General features: G+C 43.7%; 1 protein-coding gene across 3 annotated transcripts in view; it reads right to left on the reverse strand.

The window, feature by feature from the left end:
* The window catches only part of LOC124794914 (DENN domain-containing protein 1A-like), a 313,331-nt gene that overhangs the window by 277,033 nt on the left and 18,523 nt on the right, over window positions 1-17,775 (reverse strand). For all 3 annotated transcript variants that reach the window (XR_007016626.1, XM_047258616.1, XM_047258615.1), the window contains exon 2: window positions 2,115-2,270. Coding sequence is in view for 2 of the 3 variants with exons in the window: in XM_047258616.1 (XP_047114572.1) it covers window positions 2,115-2,270 (156 nt within the window). In the remaining variant the exon portion in view is untranslated. The remainder of the gene's footprint in view (window positions 1-2,114; window positions 2,271-17,775) is intronic.

Below are 17,775 nucleotides of genomic sequence, written 5' to 3' on the forward strand. Positions count from 1 at the left end.
TTGTTAAGGGTTTTGTGGCCACTTGTTGACAAACTGCCTATTGGCTTCTGTCTCGGGTTCTTCTGCCAACGTTCATCTAACGTCAGAAAAATCATTAGATGAACGATGGCCGAAGAACCCGAGACAGAAACCAGATTGTTCTGTTTGTCTCAAGTGCAGATAAAGTTGCTGTTGTGTGTGTGTGTGTGTGTGTGTGTGTGTGTGTGTGTGTGTGTGTGTGTGTGTAGAGTTCTTCTTCACTGGTTTCCAAGAGTTAAGAGATGATTGAGATGGAAGACTGAGTGGAAAGTGTATGCATAACATTAGAAGAAAACAGATAGGAGTGACAACAATTATGACAAAGTACAATAAAGTTGCATATTAAGAGGAAGAATGTGAAAGTTTTGTGTCAGGATGATGAACAACAAACCTTATGTTTTCTTCCCTGTATTCTCTATTTGCAAGCAGTAATAACTTTTCATCAGTTAGTTCATGATACCATGGTGAAGGCGATACTCAAAGGCACATATTGGACAAATATCAGACAAATCATCTTAATGCTAGTGACTCAAATTCATGAATAAATTAATTGCCCTGAATTATTCCACCTAGCCCTTTCCTCTCTCTAAAGGGGAGTGGTACTCGACATTACAAATTTTTTTTCCACTCCGATGTCATGCCTCATCTGAGACAATTTTTCACAGCACTCATTCTCCACTCTCAAATTTAACTGTAAAAGGTATCAACAATGCTGCACAGCACTGTCACCTAGGGAGACCTGTGTTAACTCACTGTTTAACTGTACCAGCTGTGTTGAAAGAAATGATGTAATTATTATGTTCAAATTACTATGTGCGAAGTGGCTAGTTCTTCGCCCACAGTCCTTTCTGAGCAAGAGATTGTAGAGCTTTTAGAAGAATGTCTAAGTGCATATGAGAGTGACAATGCTTTTGATGACAATGATTCATTTGTAAACAATCTGACTGAAATGACAAAGGAAACAGTCCAACCACAAGTTTCAAAAAATATTGCAGTGTGATAAGTTCAGTATTGTAATGCTTACGTAAATATATTTGAATGGAAGCAAACTTTTTGTTTTAATGTATCTACTAATTGTTGTTTTGTGGCCTTATTGTTTCCACAAAAAGACTTGCACAATTTTCTGTAGAATGCTCGCTGCCTAGGTGGTGATAATTTAAATAAGAGTGCATGGAGACACTTTGTGTCTGCATTTTAGAGTGCAAAGGGTTAACCTTGTTAGATATTTTTATGTAGAATCACCACAAAGCTGCTAAAATCTTTAATGTTATGCAACTAGTTTCAACAGAATGTCATCATCTGAGAGACTTTAAAATTTTAAAATTGTGCATATACCACATAGGTACAATTTTAAAATGCGTTACATAAATATTTAGCACTGTGAATGTAAGTGGGCCTGTAAACACAAGCATTACATGCAACAAAACCATGCTGCTATACATCAATAATTCCATTTCATATTCTGTCACAATATATCTGGAGTACAGCTAGACAACATCCAGTTGTGAACACGTACATGGTATCTCTCACAACAGTCTAGAGGTGTCTGTTCCAATAGTCTTCAAATGTCTCTCCCAATAGTCTACAAGTATTTCTTGTAAGGTCAGAAAGATGCTTTCAGTCCTGGTTTTGGCATGTTCAGAGACATTTGAAGAAACGAGGACTGCTCATGAGGTGTTCTATGTGTATTGCAGTGTCAAATGGAATTGCTAGTGTTATTGATTAGGAGTACCAGCCAAGGGTGAAACTGGGCCATAACGCTGATTGGTGATTGTAAGTGGTGACAGTGGTGGTGAATCAATAACCATATTCTAGAATATTGCATAAGGTGGAAAAGAGGACCTAAAAATTTGAGTGAATGTGTTGAGCTCCTGAAAGGAAGAGGATGGGATGGTTCGGAAAGTTCCAGCTCAAGAAAACTGTCAACGAATTTGGGTTCAATAATGAATGTTCACGGTTTTTCCAATAATGTTCCAGTGCATAATAATGCCATAAGTTAAATAGCAAAGTTCAAAATATTGCTGTATATACTACAACTAAGCTGACAAAGACAGACTGCATTTGATTTTAGTGCAATTTGTGGAGCTAATACTTACTTTCGAAATTCACATGGGTATGCAAACTTGGGAACAGATTTCAACACTTCTTCATCTCTGTAGCTGTCAGGAAACTTTTGTATTATCCATGCTTCTTTGTCACCTCTTGGTGCAACTACTTCACAGAAACACTGGAACAAATGTTTGATGTTGTCCCTGCCAAACACAAATTGGTAATATTAGGAATATAAATTATTACTCCTCTTAAAAATATTGTTATACTTTTACCAATATTCTTAAAAGACATTTCCTGGAAGTTTATTTTTTTCCAGTAGACATTAGAGCACTTTATAGTAAGGTCATCAGCATTTATTTTTCATGTCATCATCATATTTTCTGTGAGTAGGCACAATAATTTACTATATGGAGCTAGCTGATACATACATTCTCTATGGGACATTATTCAATGACAGACAGAGACACACTGAAACATGCAAGCAAAGAATTTGATCACTGGGTAATTTCATTGTATTTACAGACAGAAGTATGAGATATTAACTTAATTATACAAATGGTGATTATTTCCTTTTCTTTTTACAGATAAGCTGGATATAAAACCATAAAGAAGAGTTAAAAAGAACAATATATTTCTGTTCGTCACATGCAAGTCTTGCTTTCCTGTACCGCTGTTGGTAGATACAAGTTAACACAAAAAATTTCATGAAATTATTGTTTCTTGTAATAGATTTTGCCTTATAAGGTAGCAATTTTTTTTTCTTCCATATATGAAAAAGAATAGATGTACCAAGTTTTAACCAACACTTGAAAAATTCTGGTTGACAAAATTGTGTGAAACATCATAGAATATTTCTGTACAAGCCCCCAAAGTTTTGTGAATTTCCAATATGTGGCAGCACTATACATAGCCTTCAAAATGGCATCTCTAATAAAGGTGCATTCCATGAAGAAAACAGTCATTGAGTTTCTTCTGGCGGAAAACCAAAGCACCACAGATATTTTTAGGCACTTGCAGAATACCTACAGATACCTGGAAGTGAACAAGAGCATGGGGAATCATTGGGCGAGGCGTCGTATCGTTGCAGCGAGGTCATGCACACCTACCCAACCTCCCTCATTGTTGGCTGGTCACTCACAGCTGTGTCTCCTGGAATGTGCGGACACTCTCACTCGAAGTAACTGACGGATCACACTCAAACACCTCGCTGCTCAACTGGATGTCTCTGTTGGTTTGGCTGACACACTCCTCCACCTGGGGAAGGGAAAGCGGGGGGGAGGGGGGGGGGGGAAATCAAAGGTGTGTGCAGCTGGGCAACAAAGGACCACCTGTGCAGAATTGCTTGCTTACTTCAAGGATGGGAATGACAACCTTTTGCCAATAATCATCACAGGGGATGTAAAAGGGTTCATCACTTCAAACGGCAATCCCTGGAGTAGGGCAACAGCATCTCTCAAAGAAAAAGTTCAAAGCCGCACCCTCAGCCAGTGAAATCATGGTGACAGTCTTCCGGGATTCTGAAGTGGTTATCCTGTTTGGTACCTACCCTCATGCTGCAATGATCAGCTCTGAAATATATCGTGCTACACTCAGGAAATTGAAGAAATGACTTAAGCACAAAAATGCAAATTAATTTTTCCTTCTCCATGACGACACTAGGCCTCACAGAAGTCTGCACACCCAAGAGGAGCTCACAAAATTTCGCTGGATTGTTGTTGTTCATCTCAGCCCAGATCTCACACCTCCTGACTTCTGTTTACTTCAATGAAGATCCACTCCACAGGAAGCAGTATATGGGTGAAGGGGAGGTCATAGATACATCAAGATGTTGGCTCGAACATTGACCAATACAGCGAGACCATTTGGGCATACAGGCCCTCCCAGTAAAATGGAGTACGATCACCACATCAAATGGAGATCATAATGAAAAATAGGGTTTTGTAACCAAAAGAGTGGGAATAATATGGTCTACTGGAATCATGAATAAAGCCAACCCATGAAAAAAAAAGGTTGCATTACTTATTGAATGCCCCTCATCAATGAAACTCCATGGTATTGGTAATATTTCTTAGAGTTAAGTGATTAACAAGCTTACATTAACACACTGACAGTCTAATAACATCAATCTGGGCATGACTAGCACTCAGAAATATCCCTTGCTGAGTTGATTTAAAAATTAAAATGCTTTTTTTTTCAAATTTCCACTTCATCTTGTCCTATTCAACTAACTTCTGGTGTAAAATAAATTTAGCCAGTGAAATTTTTCATGTAAATAAAAATCTCTAAGGATATTGCATAAAGCAGACAGATGTCTAGTGAAAAACTCTTCAATGACCTTTGTAATCTTTGTCTCACTTTCAAACACAATTTATTTCTGACTAGTACTAGAAATTAAATCTGGATAAACTGTGTATGATAAACTAATACGCTATAGATTAGGCAAAGATAGTTTTGAGCAACTTTTATGCTCCTGTCTAGGGTATATAATCTAACAAACTGCATGCAACATAAGCAAGAAATTGAGAACTACTGTGTATTCAAAAGTACTTTAAAAGCACATATTAAGTAGTCCATTTATAAATTAGATAAAGAGTCACATTTCAATACTGCAATTTTCTGTAAATACTACAGCAGATGTCACTGCTTGTTAATATGAACAAGCCTCCATGGTTACAGTACATGAGCAACATCTTTTCACAGTTGCCAGTGTACTGATGGAAAGGGTAAGCATGTAGTAGCAGATAAATAGCAAACTGAATATGGTAAGGGAAAAAACTGAACCTTTTATAAATGTTTTGACTTGCCTATAAATTTTATGTTGAGTTCATTTATAGCCTTAATGTACAAAAAGGTAACTCAGATGACCTTTGGTACAGTTGCTGTACAAACTATGGCTGAATTTATTTATCAGGTATAAAAATATAAACAGAAATAAGGGAGAAAAAGGTTTTTTGAATTTTATATGCAGTCTTCAGCGAGAGGACTAATGGGAACTCCTGGAACAGTACATAAAATATGGGAAAGGCAACTAGTCACCTGTAGCAGACTGATGTGTGGCACATAGCAACAAGTAACAGGAAACTGTACTCCCACTAGTTTTCAAGCTCTTGCTCTTTTTCCATCAAAATTGCGCACTTTGACACACACAGTCACACAGACACCCAAGCATACACTCCTGCAGTTACTGTCAGACCAATTTATGGTTATTGAAAGCAGTTGCCTGAGCTGGCAGAGATGGTGAGAGGGTGCTGGAGAACCAAGAAAGGCAGGGAGAGGTAGTGGGATAGAGTGAGGCAGGTCTTTTGACAGATGACTAAGGGGTTGAACAATAAGATGTACATGTAGGCTTCTGCGGCCATTGTCACAGTCAATAAAATTCTTCTCGGTATGTGATGAAACTGTCACTGAGTACAATTCTCCAATTTTCCGGGCACTGTTGCAAATGGCTTTCCTCAGGGTGTTTTTGCTCACTGCATAACAAGAACAATTTTGGTTGTTATATACTGGCAGAAGCGGCTGTTATCAAACTCTGATAGGATATTGAGAATGAGTAGGAGGGGTGTCAGATGTCCTTTATTGGTGTTTTCATTGTTTATTTTCATTGGTGGAAATAGATGTTCTTGATTTGTGTTTGCTTATTGCTTGTCACTGATGGACAGGAAAATGGGGAACAGGCAGCAGTTATGATGCAGCCATGTTTACTTGCTGTCTCGTGCAGGCTGAGGTGTGCCAGTACTCTGTGTACCTACACCCACTGTGGTCTACCATGTGCCTGTGTTTGTGTTGCTTTGCATGAGTTGCCATTTCGTGTCACTTTTACTGCTGGCCGCTAAGATGCCACAAGTCCGTACCCATCCACTCCGTTCACGATTGTAGGTCGCTTGCCTGTGAACATGAATAGAGGCGATGGATACTGACTTTCGGCATTTTGGCTTCCAGCAGTAACTTTGCTATGGAATGGCAGCTCATGTGAAGCAACGCACACAGGCATGCGAGAGACCACAGTGGCTGAAGGTACATAGAGTATTGGTACACCTCAACTGGCACCAGGCAGCAAGTAAATAGCGCTAAGTCACAACTGCCTCCCATTTCCCATTTGCCTATATCTACCAGTGGCAAGCAAAGCAAACACCAATCGAGATCATCAATTTCCACCAATGAAAAGAAATAATAAAAAAACCAACAAAGGACATCTAACACCCCCTCCTCCCCCCGCTCATCTTCAATATCCTATCAGAGTTCGATAACAGCTGCTTCCATCAGTATATAATGCGCAAAATTATTCTCATTCAGCATTAGCATAAACACTCTCAGGAAGGCCGTTTGCAACAGTAGCCAAGATGGAAAATTTTACTCACTGACAATAAGGTCACATACCCAGAAGAATTTGATTGACTATGACTACAGGAGTTTAGAGGGTGGAGCAAGCGCGCGCGCACACACACACACACACACACACACACACACACACACACACACACACACAGAGAGAGAGAGAGAGAGAGAGAGAGAGAGAGAGAGAAGCGGGGGGGGGGGGGGGGGGCAGCTACTTTGGACAGGGGACTGACCACTACTACTCCTTTTACACTACTCAGCTGCTGTTTCGATCTACTACCTCATACTACGCATTTATGTAACAACACTATCAACTGTCGTATACTGGAAGAGTTACAATTAAAATCTGTTTGATATGAACATCAGTGTTAATTGAATTATCCATTATTAAATTCAAACAACCTGGTAAATTAGAGAAGAAATGGCTAATAAGATACCATTTTACTATGTTTTCGAGTACTTGTAGATTTCTGATTTCCCACCTCATGTCTACTACCATATACTTTTGCACCAGAATATAATATTACATTCTGAACCCCCACAAAGGGAAAAACAGTCTGTATGGAAATAAATTTTCCTTCTAACACTGCTGATTTACAGTTCATACTAAATTCCCTCTTACAAACACTGTCATAGAATAAATGTAGTTCACAGAGTAAACGTACTGGCATACTGGCAGTTGAGTGAACAGATCCTACGGTCCCTGAAGAGGCTTCTGCGAGATGTCTGGTTTTTAAATTAAACAATTTTCTTACTGCACACTACTGTAGCAAAAATAAGTTTTTGATCAGAGCTGCACTACCCCAGAAAATTATGCTATAGGAAAGCACTGATAGCATATGCAAAGAATGCTACGAATCCCATCTGCTGGTACACAATGAGTGTGATTTTTAAGTGTGAAGCAAGCAAACTGAGCTTTTTGGTTAACTTACATGTGTAAAGGAGGATATGAGATGAACATCAACAAAAGCAAAATGAGGATAATGGAATGTAGTCGAATTAAATAAGATGATCCTGATGGAATTAGATAAGGAAATGACACACTTAAAGTAGTAGATAGGTTTTGCTGTTTAGGGAGAAAAATAACTGATGATGGTTGAAGTATATAGGATATAAAATGCAGACTGGTAATGGCAACGAAGTGTTTCTGAAGAAGAGAAATTTGTTAACAACGAGTATAGATTTAAGTTTCAGAAAGTCATTTCTGAAAGTATGGAGTGTAGCCATGTATGGAAGTGAAACATGGATGATAACTAGTTTAGACAAGAAGAGAATAGAAGCTTTTAAAACGTGGTGCTACAGAAGAATGCTGAAGATTAGATAGGTAGATCATGTAACTAATGATGAGGTACTGAATAGAATTGGAGAGAAGAAGAATTTATGGCATAACTTGATTAGAAAAAGGGATTGGTTGGTAGGACATGTTCTGAGGCATCAAGGGATAACCAATTTAGTATTGGAGGGCAGTGTAGAGGGAGACCAAGAGATGAATACACTAAGCAGATTCAGAAGGATGCAGGTTGCAGTAGTTACTTGGAGATGAGGAAGCTTTCGCAGGATGGAGTAGCATGGAGTGCTGCATCAAACCACTCCGTGGACTGAAGACCACAACAGCAACATATGTGTAATGGTACCATATCAGTATGTTATAAATCTGGAAGCCTAGAAATTTCATACATGGAGTGTCATTTAGGATGTCCTCTTTGATCTCTGCTTCAGATACCTGGAAGTTATTTTTATTTGCCTGGAAATGCACAATATGAATCTTTGTATAAAGACGATTTGCACTGTTTATTGTGTACCTGTTGTATGTATTTGCTTTATTCTCCTAGCTGTGTGCGGTACAGAAAGCTTTCGACCACACAACAAACCTGCAGAACACGAGTTCTAGCACCATTATTCTTCACCTTCTACACAAACAATATGCCTTACACTGTAAGCAAAAAAATTGGATACACTGATGATCTGGACATAGAAAGCCTTAACAAATATTAAAGAAGATAGACTTTGTGTCAGGATCCATCTCAGACTGATGTTCATGCTTTTCAGCTCAACAATAAGGTTGCCAATACACTAAGGTGACAAAAGTCATGGGATAGCAAAATGCACATATACACATGGGTATTGCACACACAAAAGCATCTACAATCCACCAAAACAAGCCTACATATTTAAGACATGAATAATACAAGAAGAATTCCAAATTAACACTAAGGTGTGTGGCTGGCTGATAACTCCTAAAAAATATTGGTGTGTCAGCCTCCATGGTAGGCAACATACTAGCAAGTTTTTGAGCACAAGTCACACATTTCACAGAATCTTAAAATTTGTATTAATCTTATTTCCAGCTAAAATACATGGGTAGTCTGCAGGTAAATTTGCCTCTACCCTCTTGTTAAAAAAATAAAACACATTAAACTAAAATGTGCCATGCTATGATCAATATGCCAAAGCACTATACATTGGAGGATCTATTCGAATGTTGTGATTAGATCCTATTAATAGGAGGGCAAGCTGGAATGAGGTACACTATGGGCACATTGTTGATTTTACCAGCCGCAGCTTATTGTCTGTCACTTCCATACACACTTTTTCCTACCTGCGCAGGACTCTGTGCCTCAACTGTAAGGTGATAGCATCTAGAAGGATAGCACTGTGAGAAATTTGGCAGTGACATCAGCTAATTAATTGTCCTTAATTTCCCCATGAGCCATGGACCTTGCCGAGTTGAGGTGAACTGCATGCTTCAACAATACAGATAGCCATACCATATTTGCAACCACAACAGGGGGGTATCTGTGGAGAGGCCAGACTGACCTATGGCTCCCAAAGAGGAGCAGTAGCTTTTCCAGCAGTTGCAGGGGAATAGTCTGCATGATTGACTGATGTAGCATTATAACATTAGCAACATAGCCTTGCTATGTTGGTACTGCGAACAGCTAAAAGCACGGGGAAACATAGCTGTTATTTTTTTCTGCGGGTATGCATCCCTACTCTATGATTAAACTATGATGGCTTCTTCTCTGAGCCACTTGGATCACTGGGGATGATGGAGTGAGGATTACTCAGGAGGATGTCATCAGGAAAAACAAGACTGGTATTCTTCTTAAGGTTGGAGTGTGGAATTTTACAGACAAAAGCCAACAAGTATGAGTTTATATGCCAACTAGCTCTCCGATGATGAAGAGATTGGAAGAACGAATGATGACAGAAAAGAAACTAATCAGATAGTAATGGGAGATTAAACTTAAATTATGTCAAGGGACTCTAATTCAATAGTAGGAAAAGTAATAGTAGAAAGAATTATAGAAGAATATGGTCTGAGGGAAGGGAATGATATAGGGAGCCGCCTGGTACAATTTTGCACATGGCATAAATTAATCATCGTTAACACTTGGTTTAAAACTCATGAAAGAAGGTTGTATATGTGGATGAGACCTAGAGGCACAGGAAGGTTTCAAATGGATTACAGAATAGTAAGATAGATTCCGAAATCAGATTTCAAACTGCAACACATTTCCAGGGGCATATGTGGACTAGGATCATAATTTGTTCGTTATGAACACTAGATACTAACTGAAGAAATTGTAGAAAGGCAGGGGTGCTTGGTTGGTTGGTTGGTTGGTTGGTTGGTTGGTTGGTTGGTTTAAAAGAGGGGGAAGGGACCAAACTACTAGGTCATCAGTCCCTTATTCCGAATAAAACAATGCCACAAGGGTGAGAATAAAACAAGCGAGACTGACACCATAAAACGGAGAGAAAGGAAAAACCACAAGAATGATGGAAGGGCAACAAACACTTAGGAAGCCAAGTCAATCAGACGTTGAAGACCAAACCTAAAAGTCGATATGTCTCCACTACAGCAAGGGGATCGTCAGTACGGTAAAGTTCTCATTCCAGATGAACTGTACGACGCTGACAGAAAGAAGTGCATAACACATGACTCTGCAGCCAAAAACTGGAAGCCATGGACTAGAGCCCATGATTGTGCCTTTTGGATGGCTCCCTGTAAGCGCCACTCAGTACTGGTGGAGCAGTGTGAAATGCAGAAGTCGTCTGCATACAGAGAGGGTGAGATGGACGGCCCTACAGCTGCTGCTAGACCATTAATGGCCACTAAAAATATAGATACATTCAATACAGAGCCCTGGGGGACCCCATTCTCCTGGCTATGGGAGAACTATGGAAGGCACCAATTTGGACAAGGAAAGTTCGAAGCGACAGGAAATTCTGGGTAAAAATCGTTAGTAGGCCTTGGAGAACACACTCATATAATGTGGCAAGGATTTGAAGTCGTCAGGTGGTATCACACGCTTTTCATAAATCAAAAAAGATGGCAACAAGGTGTTGGCATCTGGAAAAGGATGTTCGCATGGCAGACTCGAGAGACACAAGATTATCAATGGTAGAGCGACCCAGGTGGAAACCGCCCTGGCACGGAGCCAGTAGGCCACATGACTCCAGGACCCAACCCAACCACCAACACGCCATATGTATCAGCAGCTTATAAAGAATGTTGGTGAGGCTGATGGGCCGATAGCTATCCGTATCAAGTGGGGTTTTGCTGGGTTTCAGCACTGGTATGATGTTGCTCTCCCGCCAGTGCGATGGAAAGATGTCATCGCACCAGATCCGGTTGAAGATCACGTGGAAATGTCGCTTGTAGTCAGACAAGAGCTGTTTAATCACCTGACTGTGGATCCAATCTGGCCCAGGAGCTGTGCAAGGGCACTGAGGAGCTCCCACTCTGTAAATGGGGCGTTATACGGTACACTGAGACATGTAGTGAATGAGAGGACTTTCCCTTCCATCCACTGTTTGAGAGTGCGAAAGGCTGGGGGATAATTCTCCAATGCAGAGGTTCAAGCATAGTGCTCAGCAAAGTGCTCGGCAATCGCGTTTGCGTCAGTAGATAACACGCCATTTACATTAACAGCGGGAACACCTGTTGCTGTCGGGTACCCAAAAACTTGTTTGATCTTTGCCCAGACTTAGGAAGGCGACGTATGGCACCCAATGGTCAAGATCTCTCTCTTCCAACACTCCTGTTTCCGTCGTTTGATAAGCTGGCGAACGCGGCCACGGAGCCATTTAAGGGCTATGAGGTACTCCAGGGAAGGGTGCCACTTATGCCGACGTAGAGCTCGTTGATGCTCCTTAATTGCCACAGTGACTTCCGGCGACCACCAAGAGACTGTCTTTCGCCGGGGGCACCCTAAAGAACGAGGGATCACATTTTCTGCCGAAGAAACGATTGTGGTAGTCACCTGCTCAACCATCACATTGATGTTACCAAGCAGGGCAGAGTCAATGGAGACGTCAGAGGTGAAAGTTTCCAAGTCTGTCTTGTTTAAAGACCATTTGGGCAGGCGTCCGTGAGTCTGATGGTGGGGCAGTGACAGGAAGATGGGGATGTGGTCATCATGTGCTCTTCAGTGGATAGATGGGAGAAGGCCAGGACTGCAAACTGAGAGATCAATGGCTGAATATATGCCATGCGCCACACTGAAATGTGTGGGGGCACCTGCATTTAAGAGGCAGAGGTCGAGTTGACAGTAAATTTTCGATATCTCTTCCTCAGCCACTAGGCACAGTGCCACCCCCCTCCCCTCCAAGTGGTTATGAGCATTAAAATCTCCCAAAAGTAGGAAAGGTTGAGGGAGTTGATCAATCAGTGCAGCCAATGCGTTCAGGGGTATTGCATTGTCTGGAGGAAGATAATGTTGCAGACAGTTATTTCCTGCATCGTCCTTATCCTGACAGCCACATCTTCATCTTCAAGAGGGGTTTGAAGGGGTACAGGTACACTGCATACTGAGTTCAGGACATAGAGACAAACTCCAGCTGACACTCTACTATAGTCACAATGGTTCTTGTAATATCCCTTATAGCCACAGAGGACAGGGGTCCACATTTCCGGGAACCAGGTTTCCTAAAGGGTAATGCAGAATGCAGGTGTAAAGATTAAGAGTTCCTGCAGCTCAGCCAGGTGGTGGAAAAAAAACCACCGCAATTCCACTGGAGGATGACATTATCATGAGGCTGGGAAGGCATGAAGCGCGTGAGGAGGCAGGTTTTGCCTCAGGGTCACCTGCTGCCACTTGTGGTGTCACCGCCAGACACCACACTTGCTAGGTCGTAGCTTTAAATCGGCCGCGGTCCGTTAGTACATGTCGGACCCGCGTGTCACCACTGTCAGTGATCGCAGACCGAGCGCCACCATACGGCAGGTCTCTAGAGACTTACTAGCACTCACCCCAGTTGTACGGACGACTTAGCTAGCGATGCAACACTGACGAAGCCTCGCTTATTTGCAGAGAAGATAGTTAGAATAGCCTTCAGCTAAGTCAATGGATACGACCTAGCTTATAGCGTGCATTTCGGCTTCCTCAAACAACACGGTGTTGGCACTTCTGCCGACACTTCATATTGGCGACGAGGATGGGATCATGTTGCCATTAATGTCCAAGTCTGCAAAAAGTTTATTGTCCTGCTGACAAGAGCGACTGTTGTGTGCAACGTGAACAGACACTGGTACAGAAGCGCTTGCGACTTGACGTGATTTCCGTCGATGTTGACGCACTCTTTTTGTGGGACGAACACAGTCATTGTTAGAGAGAGTGGCACTGGGCGGAGTGGATTGAACTACATGAATGTCCATGGGCGAAGGTTCACGAGCCTGAGTATTCTTGGTTCGATTCCGGCGCGAAGCAAAGGGCCGGGAGAGGTTGTGAATGTCCGATCTGAGCTTTTTCTGGCAAACACTCTGAACATGTCCTTTTTTATTACAGAAGAAGCAAATTGCTTGGCGTGACGGGCAATTTTCACGCGAATGTCTAGTAGCACTCCGCGGGCATGATTTCACTGCATTTGCATGCTTGCGCGGCACACGTGGCTGCGCGGACGTGCGCGCGGGCTGTTTACAGTTCCGTGCAGCTCGCCCGGCAGGCCGGTTAATGTGACACACAGTTGGCGAAGTTGCAAATGATTCCTGAGCACAGTCAAGTGTGTCTTGCCTATCCAATATGTCTATCACTTGTTGAAGGGAGGGATTGACTAGTTTCAAAATTTGCTCCCGCATCCGAACATCAGAAACGTTCTGTGCAATTGCATCACGCACCACAGTATCTGAATAAGGGAGTCCACATTCACACTCAAAAGCACAATCCCTTGTAAGGCCTTGCAAAGTTGCAATCCACTCCCGATTAGTTTGACCTGCCGTACGTTTTGTACGAAAGAACGTATACCGTTTTGCAACTACATTAACTGATTCCTTGAAATAGGCATCTAAAGCAGACAAAATTTCGTCGTAGGACAGAGTTGCTACGTCGCATCAGGGAAACAATTTCACTATCACAATAAATTTGTGCCGCGCGCTTCTTCCATTTCAGCTCCGCTTCATCGTTCACGCCGTAAAGGTGTTCCGTTTGTCTGGACGACGGAATGCGAACGCGCCTTTCACCAGTTGAAATTGGCGTTGCTTTCAAATACTTGCCTTACGCCATTCGATCCCCAGAAACGCCTTCTGTTGATGGTGGATGCATCGGATTTCGGGATCGGTGCTGTGCTTGCGCACAAAGATGGTTCGCATGATCGCCCTATTGCCTTTGCATCCAAATTGCTCTCGTCTGCGCAAAGAAATTATTCACAGATCGAGAAAGAAGCTTTGGCTCTCGTATTTGGTGTTACAAAGTTTCATGATTTCTTGTATGGTCTGCTTTCAGCGACGGTGCCGTCCGGTCAGCGCCCTGGGGACCCATGTACTGGCTCGCCTCATCCCCAGGTGTTACCGACGCTGCCTTCCATTTTGCCCCATGGCGACGCGCCGCCACCGCCTGTTCTCCCGCCGACGCCGCCCGCAGTGGATGCGTCGCTGCAGCCGCCAAGCGCCTCCCTGGGTCACGCGCCACCGATCGCTTCCCGTGACCAGCAGTCCTCCGCCATGGAACTCTTGCCCGCTCCGGACCACATGGCGTCTTCGCACGTCGGGTACCCCGACGCGATGGAGGTCGACCCTTCGGCCCCTCCTGTCTCTTTACGGGCGCATACACCGCATGTTGGCGTGCACCCTGGACTAGGTTTTCAGGCATTTCCTAGCTCCCCTCGGACCGAATGGCCGGGTGCGGGTGGCACAGCCTCGCCTGTTGTTAGGCTCCCCACCTCATCGCTTACGCCAACATGGGGTCCTCCCCACGGCAGGCGGAAGCCTTATAACACAACCGTTCGCCGATTTGCGGGGGAGGAATGTGGTGTCACCGCCAGACACCACACTTGCTAGGTGGTAGCTTTAAATTGGCCGCAGTCCATTAGTACATGTCGGACCCGCGTGTCGCCACTGTCAGTGATCGCAGACCGAGCGCCACCACACGGCAGGTCTCGAGAGACTTACTAGCACTCGCCCCAGTTGTACGGACGACTTAGCTAGCGATGCAACACTGACGAAGCCTCGCTTATTTGCAGAGAAGATAGATAGAATAGCCTTCAGCTAAGTCAATGGATACGACCTAGCAAGGCACCATTTATCCTTTGCTATGTATCTAATGAAGCATGTACAGTAACAAGACCAATGTTCACCAATTGCGGATTAAAGTTAAGTATTCCAGCAGCTACGTACTTTTCTTTATAGCATTCATTACGTATCCTGTTTCAGACCTCACGCCATCCTACGTGAGATTATAGTGTGCATTTCGGCTTCCTCAAACAACACGTGTTGGCACTTCTGCCGACACTTCACCACTAATTGAGTATTTGTAGCCATTTCTATGGTGGATGATGCATCAATGAGATCCACATGGGACACTGAGGTCTCCACTGCATCCTCAGATGCAGAACTGATAGGGAGTGGTGGTGTTGAAGCCACTAGAAGGTCCTGTTTCTTAGCAGACTACTACTTAGTTTGCTTGCGCTCTCACTTCTCCTTAGGGGCTTGCTGAGAAGATTTCTCCGAAGCAGGTTCAGACACGGAGGAAGACCGTGAAGCTCTTTGTCCAGCAGCTTTTGGCTCCTTGAGCCACTGGCGAGTGTCTGTCGTGGCATTAGTGGAGGCCTTGGGAGAGAGGGCCCCAAGGGACCCCTTCTGCACGACAGGAGCCGGAGGAGGCTTTTGCTTCTCCGGCAGGGGGGAGGGGACCAATGTCCACTGCGTTTGTGGGGGCCCTTGCTCCCGAAGTAGGTGCTTTGGGAGCAACAGAGGAAGATTTGCCCTCTACCACCAAGGGGGCAGATGTATTCTGGTGGCCCGGAGGACCTACTGTTCGTGGAACAGAGTGAGGAACCACTGGCACTTGGGACAGCGATGTGATGTAGCTGCAGCATATGTCAACATCAACCTAATGGGGTGTAATCTTTCAAATTTAAGTTTTGCCTCTGTGTAAGTCAACTGGTCCAGGATTCTGTGCTCATGATTTTCCACTCCTTTTGGAGTACTGGGCAGTCTGGCGAGCAGGGGGAGTGGTGCTCTCCACAGCTGATGCAAGTGGGAGGTGGTGGACATGGAGTATCTGGGTGCAGTGGACACCTGCAGTCTCAACATGAGGCGCTGGAAGTGCAGTGGGAAGACATGGCCAAACCTCCAGCACCTAAAAGACTGCATAGGGGGAGGGATGTATGGTTTAATGTCACAGCAACAAACTATCACCTTGATCTTTTCAGGCAATGAATCACCCTCAAAGGCCAAGATGAAGGCACCAGCAGCAATCCTGTTGCCTTTGGGTCCCCTGTAAATGCACCACATGAAATGAACACCCCGCAGCTCGTTGTCAGACTGCAAGAGGAGAACGCAATGGAAAATGATCCCCTGGACCATGTTGAGGCTTTTATGGGGAGTGACGGAAACAGGAATATCACCCAGCTTGTCACAGGCGAGTAATGCTCGGAATTGGGGTGGAGATGCTGTCTGAATCAAGACTGCGCCGTTTTGCATCTTGGACAGTGCTGTCACTTCTCCAAACTTATCCTCAAAGTGGTCCACAAAAAATTGAGGCTTTGTAGGTAGAAAGGAGTCCCCATCCATTCTGCTACAGACTAAAAACCGAGGCAAATGTGGCTCTCTAAATTCAGTAGCCCTATGTTCCTCCCATGGTGTAGCAAGGGAGGGAAACGATTTAGGGTCATACCTGACAACACTGTATTCGATCTTGCCCTTCCTAGAGACTGCTGGTGCCATACGGTCACCAGCAAGAGATGACTTAGTCCGCTTCATTGAGGGTCCTCCGCCCTGATGCCACCCACTCCAATCCGGGGCTCTCCCCACGGGTGCCACCCAGCCACAGCAAAGGCCACCTGGCATGATAGCCATTGCTGGGAGTCCTGATGCCTCAGGAAGAGAGACGTCTAATCCATGGCATACATGGGGAGTTTACAGCTCAGGCATCAGCAGTGCGATCCCTGTGTTGTCAGGGCACTACCACCAAATGGGTACATGACACCCCACCACAATGGACTGGCTACCGTCCTGGATATTGGGCGTGGAGAAATCCAATAATGTCGTGAGGGTGAAAGAGGACAGGAGACAGCGGAAGAAGACGGCATATCCCGGAAAGTGTCCTCGCCCAAATAGTTGAATCGCAGATGGAGATGCAAGAGATCCAGGAGATTGAATCTAAGGGTGCTATGGATAACTCGTGCACAACGAAGGTGTTCTTCCCCCATATGACCCGCACTTCTGTAGAATTTTGAAAGTGGCAGGTCAAACCATAGAATGGGACCTGAACTCACAGGGCCGAAAAGTGAGAGGCTCCTTTTAGTCACCTCTTATGACAGGCAGGAATACCTCGGGCCTATTATAAACCCGGACCGCAGGGGGAGAAAGGAAGGAAATTAAGGAAGTGTGATACAGATCAACTTCAAAGAAACAGAGGTGTTGGAGAGTTTAAATGGCAGTATTAGGCAACAATTAACTGAAACAGGAATAAGGAATGCCACAGAAGACAACTGGGTAGCCTTGAGAGATGAAAAGCGTGAAGGCAGCAGAGGATCAAATAGCCAAAAGGACAAAAACTGGTAGAAATCCTTGTATAACACAGGAGATACTGATTATAACTAACAAACTGAGAAAATATTTTAAAAATGCAGCATGTGTCAAGTGAAAGGGAATAAGGACTTCTGAAATAATGAGACTGGCAGAAAGTCAAACTGGCTAAGCAGGAATGGCTGCAGAACAAACGCAAGGTTGCAGAAGCATGTCTTAACTATGGGTAAGATAGACAATGTCTATAGAAAGATTAAAGAGACCTTTGGATAAAAGAAAAGCAACTGTATGAATATTTAGAGCTCCGATGGCAAGCCAGTACTAAGCAAGAAAGGGAAGGTTGAAAGACAGTAATGTACAGATGGGGTCTACAAGGGAAATGAACTTTAAGAGAATATTAT

This window comes from Schistocerca piceifrons, chromosome 4, assembly GCF_021461385.2.
Source record: "Schistocerca piceifrons isolate TAMUIC-IGC-003096 chromosome 4, iqSchPice1.1, whole genome shotgun sequence".
NCBI lineage: Eukaryota > Metazoa > Arthropoda > Insecta > Orthoptera > Acrididae > Schistocerca > Schistocerca piceifrons.